The sequence below is a fragment of the Boleophthalmus pectinirostris genome, unplaced genomic scaffold (assembly GCF_026225935.1).
Source record: "Boleophthalmus pectinirostris isolate CB_2022bp ecotype Guang Dong unplaced genomic scaffold, ASM2622593v1 HiC_scaffold_20, whole genome shotgun sequence".
Taxonomy (NCBI): Eukaryota; Metazoa; Chordata; class Actinopteri; order Gobiiformes; family Gobiidae; genus Boleophthalmus; species Boleophthalmus pectinirostris.
In genome coordinates, this window is record NW_026571153.1 from 11,101,231 (window position 1) to 11,113,663 (window position 12,433).

Genomic DNA, 12,433 nt, shown 5'->3' on the forward strand with positions numbered 1-12,433 from the left:
TTTAGCTATTGCTGCACCATAACTCTTAATTTAAGCAAAGAGACTTGTTATTCGATATATTGTGATGGTCCACGATATTATTGTGAAAACTTTGACGATACGATATCATGATATTTCGGTTACTGTTACAAAAAAACAAGTAAACGAGCGTATCATCTGAGCCTATGAAAGGATGCAGTGTTGATTAAAACGTAAAACGTGCCTTGAAGAGTAACATCACCCCGTAAATCAATTAAATATGCACCTGGATTTGAAGAAACACAGCAGCAGCACCTCGCCTCCTCATTGGCCCGCGCTTGGCCTCTGCGCCGCGCGCGTTACGTCCCTCCAACACAAGAGGCGTAGCTCACTGCGCGACTACAGCCAGAGAAATTTCCGCTTCCTCCAAACGATAAACACCACCAACACGCCGAGCACACAGGAGCACCGAGCCGACACCAAGTTGAGGCTTTTGGGGCACAGATGAGACTGTAGAAGCGGTGGGATTCGCGGCGCATTTTAGCCAAAAAACCTACCGCAATGTGTGCACTTTCACGTGGCTATTAGCGTTTCAACTTTTGCAGAGGAAGCGCAGGATCACGCATTTGTGGAGCAGGCTGGATACTGACTGACTATTATTAAGACAACAGAAAGAAGAAGGAGAGAAGAGACTGGGAAAGCAAATCTACGCAAGGGAGAAGCGTGGATAAGCCGGGGTTTCCGTGCTGCTAGCTTCGCCAATCTTCAGCCTCCAGCATGTCGGAGCGAGGAGGGCTCCCGCGGACTGGGGGTGTCCCTTCGCCGCACATGCAGCCCTCCAAGCCGGTCAGCATCTCCTCCAACCGCCCGGTGCACATGAACCTGTTCGCTACCTGGGAGGTGGATCGCTCTTCGCCCAGCTGTGTCCCGAGGTACGTCAAGTAATTGGGCTCTAAACGAAAAGAGGAACCATGACTTGTCGTTTTCATGTTTTGTGCGTCTCGGAAATGGTTTGTGTTTACGCAGGGGAATACAAAAGCGCCCCTGGGGTCTAACCAGCAACGATGCTCGCTCATTATCACCTCATGAATATAATTTGCTGTTGACATTATAGCTGGGATTAGTTTGCTTAATTGGATATAGATTTCTGGGTTACATAGGGCATTTCAATTTGACCCAATGTGGTAAACGAAAATGTGCCAAATACTATTGTTTTTGTCCTTTTTGGCGTTTGTCTGTAGCAGAAATACGCAAGTTTAGTGGTATCTGTTGCTTTTCTTGTAATTTTCCTTATTCATGTCTATTAAAAGTGCTTTTATTGGATCATGGTTGTGGGTTAATTATGATTTTACGCGCTGGGTTACTTGTTACTATCAATATCAATTCATTCTCTGTTTGACATTGTGTTGAGTGCAGCCAGTCAGCGATGTAATAGTCCATTTCTGTGACAAGTCAAGTGAAAGTGTGCGTTGCGCGTTCGAGGCTCCAAGGTCGTCAGACTCGTAATCGCGACACTTTATCCACCACGAGCGCAATCCCCAACCAAGACATCCAAGTAGGCGTCTTATTGTGCGCGTGTGAATTAGTCAACGCCGGTCTGCACACAAAGCACCGCCAGGCAGTCACACATGCCAACGCAGAGGCCACAATATGATCATTATTCTCTGATAGAACTGTCATTTTTGTTTTGCAGATGTCACTTATGAGATGAGATGAACAGGTGATTGCGGTGCAGTCAAGGTCATGGGTTAACGGAGTAATGAGAACGTGCCTCTAGTGAATTGATTGTGTGGTTAAAAACATGTATTTGTAGACTATTCCTGTCATGTGGAGGGTTGGAGGATAGAAGATGAAAACAAAAATGCATACGACATGTTGCTTCTGGCCATGGTCAACTCTAACAATAGTGTCTAGACTTAAACAGACAAAGACCAGGTTATATTCTAGTGGAAGGGTAAATTTACGCTCCAAAATCTGGTTATTCCTAACAGCAAAACCAATATAAACAAATAATTTTTCTTGCTAAAACGTGTCACTTCCAATCCTCCATCAGTAAATTCATTTAGGTAATCAGAATTCTAAAGGGCAAAAAGAAAAGCCAAAGTAATGATGTTTTTCACTTAGGGTCCAATATTACGCAAGACTGACTCTTGTGAGCTGCAGATGATGTTATAATGCTCTTGCCTCCCCAAAAACATACTCAAATTATTTTTTTTTTCATTCACCCATGTTTGATTAACCCTTCATTATTAGTTTATCTACATCTCCAAAGCACAAAATGTTCTATTCTACTTTGTGAGGTCAAGAAGTGGTAATTTTCAAGTTAAAAGCTACAGTTTGTTCTATAGAGATTGGCATTTGCACGTCTGAAATCCATCCAAATGTTAGTGGAGGTGTATGGAGTTTACAAACACAGTGGAGCACATCCTGCGTAAATAGGCAATTTAAAGACATTCCTTGTGGTTTGTGTTTTTACCTTCTGCAAAACCACAACAAGTGCAGACAAATCCTAAGAACGTTTTGTGAAAATGTTGGGCAATTTTTATATTCTTGGCCCTGATTGAGCAACATCATAATGAAAAGAACTACTTAAGTTTGGTCTGCATCAAAAGTCTTGGGTATAACATGGATATAAACCTATAATAATTATGTAATAGACAGATATTTAGTGTGATGTAGTCAATCCAGTCTAGTGGGGTTTTTTTTCATATTTTTGTCATATTATAGTTGATTCAATATTGTGCAATGTGCTGTCTTTATCCATTTGTGAGCTCTAAGATGATCCTGTTTTGTTTCACTTCAGCGTTTTAGGTTTACAGTACAGTTAAACTAAGATACAGAGCAAAGCTGTTCTATTTTTAAAGTAAATGTTTCTTGATTTGCTAGTACAGTGTTTTTTGTGTGTACCTCGGATGTGGGTTATTCTTTTCAGTAGTTAGTGGTGAGTGTATGTGCAGCTAAGAGCCATGGTCACACCGCGCTCACATGGTGTCAGCCTAATACTATATTCTCAAATACTTATGGGCTTTACAGGGCTGGAGAGCAAAGCCACAGGATACATGCTCTGTGTTTTTTTTACTTTAAATGTTTGTGGTGTAGAGTGGAGCCCTGTGCCTGTTCGGGACATGAATAAAACATCCAAGCGTTTTTAGACTTAATGGCTTGTCTAGTTTGCAGCTATTTACAATAACCTGAGAAAGGGACTGCTCAATATATCACAGTCCTATCGAATTAGGAATCTGAGTTGGCACAGTGTTATCAAATCACAAAGGGTGCACTTGTGAATAATTACGTAATTCATTCATTCATTAAAGTAATAATGTCCTCAGACAAAATCTGTCTTGTGCTTGTGGTTTAGATCTGTTCAAACATGTTCTGAAATTGATGTGACTCTTGTTCAGTTCATGTTTCAATTCATATTTTGGATGCTCCTGTGTGTACTCAACATATGCCCTTCCTAATTTGTCCTCCTCAGTTTTGGCACGCGTCAAAATGCAAACTTACTGATAGCGTTTATATGTGTCCACGTTTTATGTCAGAAGCCGCCGCTGTCGTGAACAAACTCTCTACAGCGAAATAATTCATTGCTATGCGTATTACGTAATATTATTTTAAAAATTCTGTTTGCTTTTTTATTTTTGGGGACAAGGACAAGCTACAGTTTTATTCTGTTTGTCTTGCTTAAACATTTGCTGTATCATGTATGTATGCAAATCGCTGCGTATTGGATAGACTCTGAAGTAAAAATGCCTTTTCTGATTTTTCAAATGCACCTTATGATTCGTCAAATACCTTACATTTCACTGCATTTGCTGCAACAGAGAGAGAGAGAGAGAGAGAGAGAGAGAGGAACTCAACAAAGCTAGAGAAGAAAAAGAGGGATGGCGAGAAGGAGAAAGCGGTAAAGAGAGGGGAGAAGTGCTGGAGCTGTCATCTACATTTAAACAGGATTCTGCTGGAGTCAAATAATGTGCCATTCCCCAAAGTGCCTGCAGCGTTTGAGTCATGCTACAGCAGCTATGGCCCCTGTTCCTCCAACCCACTTATATTGTCTTCAAGTACTGTATAGAAACAAACACAGACGCTTTCTTTTTGATATAATGCTCGCAGTTGAGTTTGATCACAATTTATTAATTTAGCCAGGATCGGAGGTCAGTGCTTGTGGGGGAAAAGGGATCAAAGTTTCCCTGTTTCATTTTATGCATGTTTTTAAAGAGAAAAATAGTAAACATACAGACTGCATTGAAGCAGGGGTGTCAAACTCAAATTCACGGAGGGCCAAAATTAAAAACTGGGACTAAGTCGTGGGCCAAACTAAATATTTATTAAAAAATTTCAACACCATCTGCATGTTTTCTCGAGATATGTTAAACCTTTTCTTATTAAAATAAATGTTTAACAGTAGTTTTGCTTAAACATTGAATCCAGAACAAGCACAATATAAAATAATAACAACATTTTAAATAAATAATGTCTCTGTAGCCGGCGGGCAGCTCTAATACATATTTGATATTATCTCGTGGGCAAAATATAATTGTATCCTGGGCCAAATTTGGTCCCCGGGTCTGAGTTTGACATGTCTGCATTGAAGCTTATGTAAAATCTGGTAAATTCTGTGATCATATATTCACATTTGGTTAAACTTTAATAATTTTTTTGAATATATTACTATTGTTTTGAATTGTGGGAAAAAAATCATCAGCTTCTAAATTAATACTTTCTGGCTGCAGCACAATAAAACAAAAATAACAACAGATTAAGAAGCAGGATCAGCAAGTTTCTAATTATAGTCATGCAATCTTACATCAACAGTAATAGTAGTTGTAGTAGCAATAAAAGCACTGGGTTTAACTTGAGAAATATAGGTCACAATATGAAGTACTAATCAGCTCTTTTAGAAACTTGTTTAGACATGATTCTCAGTTCAAACTTTTGCAAACCTCTAAAATAACTTCTGCACTGTTGTCTACTTGTTAACCACTACTCCAAGTGTGACATTAAAGCTTTATAAAAAGTCCCCAGAAAAACCCAGAGCTCTTCTTGTTGTTGTTGACACAGAGAGTAGCCGCTGCCTGTTCCTTCGCAGAGGCCCACGCACCGGGTCTGCAGAGGTGTCATAGCCCTAACCTCTTCCTGTCTACCCAGAATGCCACTTGGTTTGTTATTTACGCTGCTCCGTGTTGCACTTGCCCTGGCAGGTACAAATATGCACATCGGGTTTCTCCCTCCACCAATTTGTCCAGAAACCGCAACTTAAATGCCAAACATATCCAAGTACACAGGAAATATTGTGTAAAAGAGGTAATATCAGGAAAAAGAAGGAAATGCTAGAAAATAACAAGCTCTTTTTATAGAGGCATTAACTTGTTGACTTGTTTACTCCCAACATTTATTTAGAGATTAATGGTGCACTATGCAGCTTTTCTGGTGGCGTTTTTCACTTGCTCATTTCTAGGGGTGTGCAAAAATACTGAAAGGTCAAAAAATCATATTGTTTAATTCGATGATACAGTATCGATATTGTGGGTTGCTGTATCGATATATCACCAAGAGTATTTTAGGTGTATTTTACTAAATTATTTTGTGCAATAGCCACAGCTGTGTTGCCATTTTCACTGTTTTGATTAGTAAAATAGGTGTTTCTCATATTAACTTTGCACAAACTTAGTGGACTTAGTCGACCTGTAGTATCACAAACATGATTTTTGTTTTTCACTGAACCGTATCGAATTGGTTTGAAATATATCATATCCGGTTGTACTGAATCAATAGTAAGGGTGTAACGATATCCAAGTCTCACAATGCAATATTGTCACGGTATGAACCTCACGGTACAATATTTATTGCGATATCATGGGAAAGTTCATGATATGGTGGGGACACTCACGATTAGAAATGTAACAATATCCAAATCTCTCGGCTTCAATATTTTCACAATATACATCTCACAGTATATTTATTGCGATATTTTGTATTCAACAAAAGTGTTAATAATATGCTACTTTTTCCTCTTAAAATGCCTTAACAAGACTTAATCCAAAGAACTAAGACTTAAAAGTGCTTAGAACTGTTATTTCTTCATTAGTCTACACTGAAATGGAGCAAAGGATCATGGTCTATGTAGTTCCCTCTGTCTTTTTTTAGCTATTGCTGCACCATAACTCTTAATTTAAGCAAAGAAACTTGATATATTGTGATGGTCCATGATATTATTGAGAGACTTCTGACGATACGATATCATGATATTTTGGTTATTGTTACACCCCTAATCGATAGTGCACTGTATGAAAAATGTATCGTATCTGCAAGTTCTTAATGATACTCGTTTCCATCGCGATGCTATTGCTTTGTCTGGAATGTTCAGCAGTATGGCATTAAATGTATCATACAATTATTCAATAACAGGTGTTTTGAGTGGAACGAAAATAGCTTAAAACACACATTCTTACTGTAACAGGGCTCACCTCTCCACAGATCTGACCTGCAACACAGCCCGGTGAACAGCTTGTCTTCGTGTAAACTGAGTTTAACATCATATTGTGGACAAACAGCTTCCACTGGAAAAGCTGTGTACTTTTAAAAAAAAATTTCAAGCTAAACCTGTAATTACTGGCACACACTACAACATTATAGGTGCAGAGTTATTTTGAGATGGGGCTAAATTGTGTAATTTTTGTGAATTTGTGATATGGTTTGATGAATATAGCACTCAACGGCTTCAACATTTGTGCATTTTTATGTGAGAAGCATGAATTAGGGAATGTTATTTTAGTCTGCTTGAATAAAACACTTTTCTGATGTGTCTATGACTGGTAAAATTGCAAAATGTCATGGAAAATTGGATCCAAACAACTTAAGAAAATGTAGCCAGCGTTCTGTAAAAAGCAGAATTTGAATCATGATTTGAGTTATCTCTTCCAACTAAATAAAAAACAGTGTAATTGTCAACAAAAATCTGAGCTCATCTAATCTACAGTGACGCTGAATTACAAAACAGTACGACTAAATATATAACATTCAGCACTCAGGTTAATCAGTTTGCTGTTTCAAATGATCCAGATTTAAATTTTTAACCAAATAACATTGATTTCATTTACCCATAATTAAGCAGCCATAACTATGACTTTTTTTTTTCACAAATGTCTGATTCGGTAAATGTTTAAAAATCCATTTTTAGTCCGAGCTCCTCCCTTCCTCTTATTGCCATAACAGTCCAGAGCCCCTAAGGTCAAGTCCGTGCTGGAACTTCCTGCCCTTTTCAATGGTGAAATACAGCAGTCATTAGCTCTCTTTTACTCGTCTGAACCAGGGCTTTGAATGCTGGGGAATCCTCTGCACTTACTCTGTGAAAATACTATGTTTTATAGCTTTTTGCTGTGGTTTTGATAGCTGTCTATGCACTGCAGTATATTTGATTTCTATTAGACCATAGAGTGAGTCAAATATTCGATTATATAGTACTTAGAGTTGTCAAAAGTATTGAAAATCAGATACTAACATACTCGTATTGAGCATGTATTGATACTAAAGTCACATTCACAGGACAGAAATTAACTTTATATACTACACAGATACATGGCGATATATTATAGTACAATTTAATGTTGAAAATTACACTCTTTTGTCTAAAGAAAGAGCTTTTTTATCATTCTGGTATTGGAATCTGTTTTGAGTATCAAGTCTGTTTCTTAGTATCAAAATCATGTTTTGAAATTTTCACATCATGACAACATTAATAGCACTGTAAATTATCTTTGTACAGGTTTTCATTTCATATAGGCTGTGTCATGTTTTTAAGCCGTACTCTTTTAAATGTCAGTAGTCGATAAATCCAAGTCAGTTCTTCCGACATCTGTTGTAAATGCGTTCCATTGCAACAGTTGGGGGAAAATATAGATGCCCGAGAAAGTTTAATGTTTATTTTGTAACCTCATGAATCCTATATACAGTATGTAGAAGCACATTATTACTCAATAGGGCGACATCTGAATCTCAAAGAACTCAACCCTCTCTGACTGAACCCTGAGGTAATTAACGTCAGGTATCGCCAGCTCCTGCTAATAAATTGTCAGCTGTCGGCGACTGCATTATGGCAGTTTGACTGTTACATGTTCAGACAAAAATTTATGTCTACTGTCAAATGATGTGAAAGAAAAGTCTAAATGTCATTACAGAGTGTTTAGAAGACACTTTCTCTGCCCAAACACACCTTAACATATCAAAATGAGGAAAAGACGGTTCTCCCCGTTTACTGTGTGCGCTGACATTTTTCCTGTGACGTAAATCCAGCTGAACTAGCCCGAGTTTGTGTTTCTGAATTTGATTGGCCTTTCCAGTGCACTTTCTCAAGGTAGACGTCTGTTTTCCCCAAGTACCAAGCACAAGAGAAGGCGGCATTAAAACTACTACTACTCTAACATTTCTGGAGTAGCATCCACCAGCTTCTTGTTGCCATGGAGATGCTATTATTATTCTCCATTAGGGAACCGATATATTGTGATATCGTATCGTCAAAGTTCTCACAATAATATCATGGACCATCACAATTTATCGAATTACAAGTCTCTTTGCTTAAATTAAGAGTTATGGTGCAGCAATAGCTAAAAAAACAGAGGGAACTACATCCTTTGCTCCATTTCAGTGCAGACTACAAGAAGAAACAACAGTTCTAAGCACTTTTAAGTCTTAGTTCTTTGGATTAAGTCTTGTCAAGGCATTTTAAGAGGAAAAAGTAGCCACAAAATATTGCACTAAATATCGTACTGTGAGATGTATATCGTGAAAATATACCGAGAGATTTGGATATTGTTACATCAATAATCGTGAGCCTCCCCACCATATCATGAGATTTCCCATGATATCGCAATAAATATCATACCGTGACAATATCGTATCGTGAGACTTGGATATCATTACACCCCTATTCTCCATTACATCTTTATTTCTCAAATGTACCTCGAAAAACATGTATCTTATTGTGTTATCTCCACTGATCCGTGCTGTTACTTGGCTGGGTTTCTCCTGCTTGTATAATGCCATACTCTGGAAACTTTTAAGTATAACATTAAAAACATCGCACCTGTGTAGACAAGCAGCTGGCAGACCGATTTTTGCATTATTGTTTATCACCACTAGATTATATGACTATTTTACAAAGTGCTGTTAATTTGAAAAAGGATGTTTTTTGGAAAAGTTCTTCAGCTGCCATATAACAACACAATTTTAATACCCACCAGAATACTAATTTTTACTTCTCTATTTTTAAGTACCGCAGGGCAAATAAATCTGACACCATGCTGCTGTTGCTTCTGAAATCATTGTTAGTTTGGATTTTGGTGCATGAAATTGGCCCTTGTTTGAGTGACTATTTATTCTGTGCCTGTATTATAGTTTTTTCTTCAATACAACAAAACAACAAAACATAATACACTCTTATTTCATGTATTCTTAGTTGTATATTATGTTTATGGTTTTGGACAATAGCTTCTTGAGAATTTTTTCTTTATCTCAGACATTTCAGTATAAGTAAAATACATTTGTGGTATTCTTTTGCTTTTTTTTTCTGGGTTACATGGAAGGTTTTTCAGTGTGATTGCTTTTGTTCATTCATTCTGGGGCTGAATTTAAAACCATGTGACCCTCAGCTGCTCAAAAACAGAATAACAATACCCTCTTATGTAAACGGACTCAACACGAAACTCATTTTGAACAAGGTTGGACGATTATTTGACTACGAATCAATTCTGCGCTGGATTTTATGCTCTACAAATTGGGCACATTTTTAAAGTCTGTCCTGTGCAGCGTTTCAGGTGGAGGGTTGTGCACTTTCTCGTCTCCGTGGAGATGTTATTGCTTTGGCTAGAATATTCCACAGTATGGCATTAAACATACAGCAGCAATCATGTGGAGCAAGGCCAAGTTAAACATTGGATCTACGCAGAGGTGACCACAAGCGCGCAGATAAAATACATACTTTTCGAGATATTTTTGAGCAATATTTGTTTAATGCTTGTGACATATTCCAGGTCAAGCAGGTGGTAGACCTTTATATCAACAAGGACCAAACTTGTGCATTAAAGGTGCATTGTGTAACTTTTGCGGTCAGGTGCTTTTCTTCATGGAGATGTTATTGCTTTGTTTGGAATGTTTCACAGTATGGCATTAAACCTATTTATCATCATGGAGACTAGTGGTGTGCATTGCCTTGAGTCTGACGATTCAATATATCACGATATATCCTGATACTAAAACAATGGATGATATATTGCGATTTATTTATTTAGTTATTTGTTTATTTCATTCATAAAGTATAAAAAGACATCAGCAGTGTCACAACATCAACAAGAAATGAATGAAAAGGAGCAGAAAACAGAGTCATTTTATGTTCTCTGCCCCCTTTTCCCTTTTTCAGACAAAACATCAACACCAATGGTTACTAAACTTTTAAAATCAGTACATTTCTATTCAGTTCAATTATTAACCAACTGCAAACAGAAATCTTCACTATTATGCACAACAACTTAGTTTTCTTTTTCAGACGTTGAATATTTACAAGTAACACTTTGCTTAATACATGACTTTGAGGATACTTAAGTCAACAATATCCTGCATTTTCAACACTTTAAGTTGAACAAATAATGGGTTGGATGGATTTCTACAATGACTCTTGGAGATAATTCTCAAGGCCCTTTTTTGTAAAATAAATAAAGGTTGTAGGTAAGTTTTACATGTTGACCCCCAAATTTCTACACACTACATCAGATATGGTGCAATTTATCAATAATTACTTCTAATACAGTCAACTACACCTTCAAGAGAACATACAACATGAAATATAATTTATAAAATTTTTAAAATCATGAGAACAGTGAATGGAACTAATGAATTTTTGTGAAAAATATTTTAAAAATCAATTTGAATTGAACCATTTTGAATCAATTCGAGAATTGTGAAATGAAGTATCACGATATATCTCTGAATTGATTTTTATATTTTCTTTTTCTTACACCCCTAATGAAGACCAAACAAGACCAAATTACAGGTCAGATCTGTGGAGAGGAGACCCACAATCACAGTCAGAATACATGTATTTTTAGGCATTTTTGAGCTATAAATCACCTGTAATTGAGTAAATGTAAGGTAGAGCTGCTTAATGTCATAATGTGGAACATTCTAAGCACAGCAATGACATATCCATAGAAACATGAAGATGACAGACTCACAGTTGAAAAGTTACACAGTGCACCTTTTAAATATGGAAGATTTGCTAAGACTACGCAAACTTGATCTCGATATAGTTAATTAATAAATATGTATAGGAGGAGCATGTTCGAAATTAATATAACAATTTCCTTAGCGCCCTCGTCATAATCGCATTACATCGCCTTTTAAGTGTAACCAAATCAGCTTTCCTCTCTCATATTTACATCTTTATTAACACTGAAGTAAACCAGGACTACATCTCCTCCATATTAAACAGGCTCACCTATAGGACCTATGGCTTGGCACAGTCTCCCTGCTGAGTTGATTGGTTTTCTTTGTTCACCAGCGGGAGTCCAATCTCTCATTATGTTAAACCAAACAATCCCCGGCCCTCTGAGTACATGACGTGCCTCCGCTCATGCATATGTACACAGCGGAGTGAGTAAGCCCTCTCCAGCGAGTAGGACGGCAACAGACAAATACTTGGGATTCCTCTCAGGTTGTAGTAAGTAGGACTGCACGGACTCCTAATTTGCATGTTTGCTTTTAAGACTATTATTTAAGGGTGGACTGTGTGACTTTGCGTGCGATTTACAGTCCTAGTTACAGGTCAGGTCTGTGGAGTCACGCTCTCACTAACAATAAGGAAGCTTTAGCAGTAAACACACAAAAAAGCAAGATGACATAACATCTCCCTGAAGACAAGCACATGCCAAATTTGTTATGCAGTGCACTGGTACAAATCGTATAAATTGGGAGGGAAAAACGTACAACGGAAATTGTTGTTTATATATAACCTGTAATGTGTATGTAGAACCTGAGTGGGTGGGTTGGTGGAAGTTTGGGGTTGTGGTTTAAGGTTTTAAGGGTGGAGTTGGTGGGATGGGGGTAAAAAAAATAAAAAAAATATTAAAAAATCTTACAGAAAATCTTACAGAATTGCCTACAAAACTAGATCCACTGTCTTCACAAGTAAACCACGACTATTAACTAAACTAGTAACTAAACACATGCTTTTCTTTAACATTTTCTTTAACATTACCTTTATTAATAAACCTTTGCTTTGTTAACATTATTATTAGTTTGTACGACCATAAATTAAAAAAACAAAACAAAACAAAGTTGGTATCTTTAAAAAAATGAAAATAAGAACTAAGAAAAAGTGACTGTATTTGTGTTCGAGGGGTTAGTTTATGGAACAATCTGAGTGTTGATTTAAAAAAAGTGTAACACTGTAGAAGGCTTTAAAAACAGAATAAAGCGTTATGTTCTG

The 12,433-nt window shown here is 37.2% G+C and overlaps 1 protein-coding gene across 2 annotated transcripts in view; it reads left to right on the top strand.

Moving 5' to 3' along the window:
- Window positions 1-346: 346 nt before the first annotated feature.
- LOC110170778 (phosphofurin acidic cluster sorting protein 1) overlaps window positions 347-12,433 on the top strand; it is a 100,096-nt gene continuing 88,009 nt past the window's right edge. For both annotated transcript variants that reach the window (XM_020936476.2, XM_055156714.1), the window contains exon 1: window positions 347-890. In XM_020936476.2, coding sequence (XP_020792135.1) covers window positions 736-890 — 155 coding nt within the window. In that variant the 5' untranslated portion in view covers window positions 347-735. The remainder of the gene's footprint in view (window positions 891-12,433) is intronic.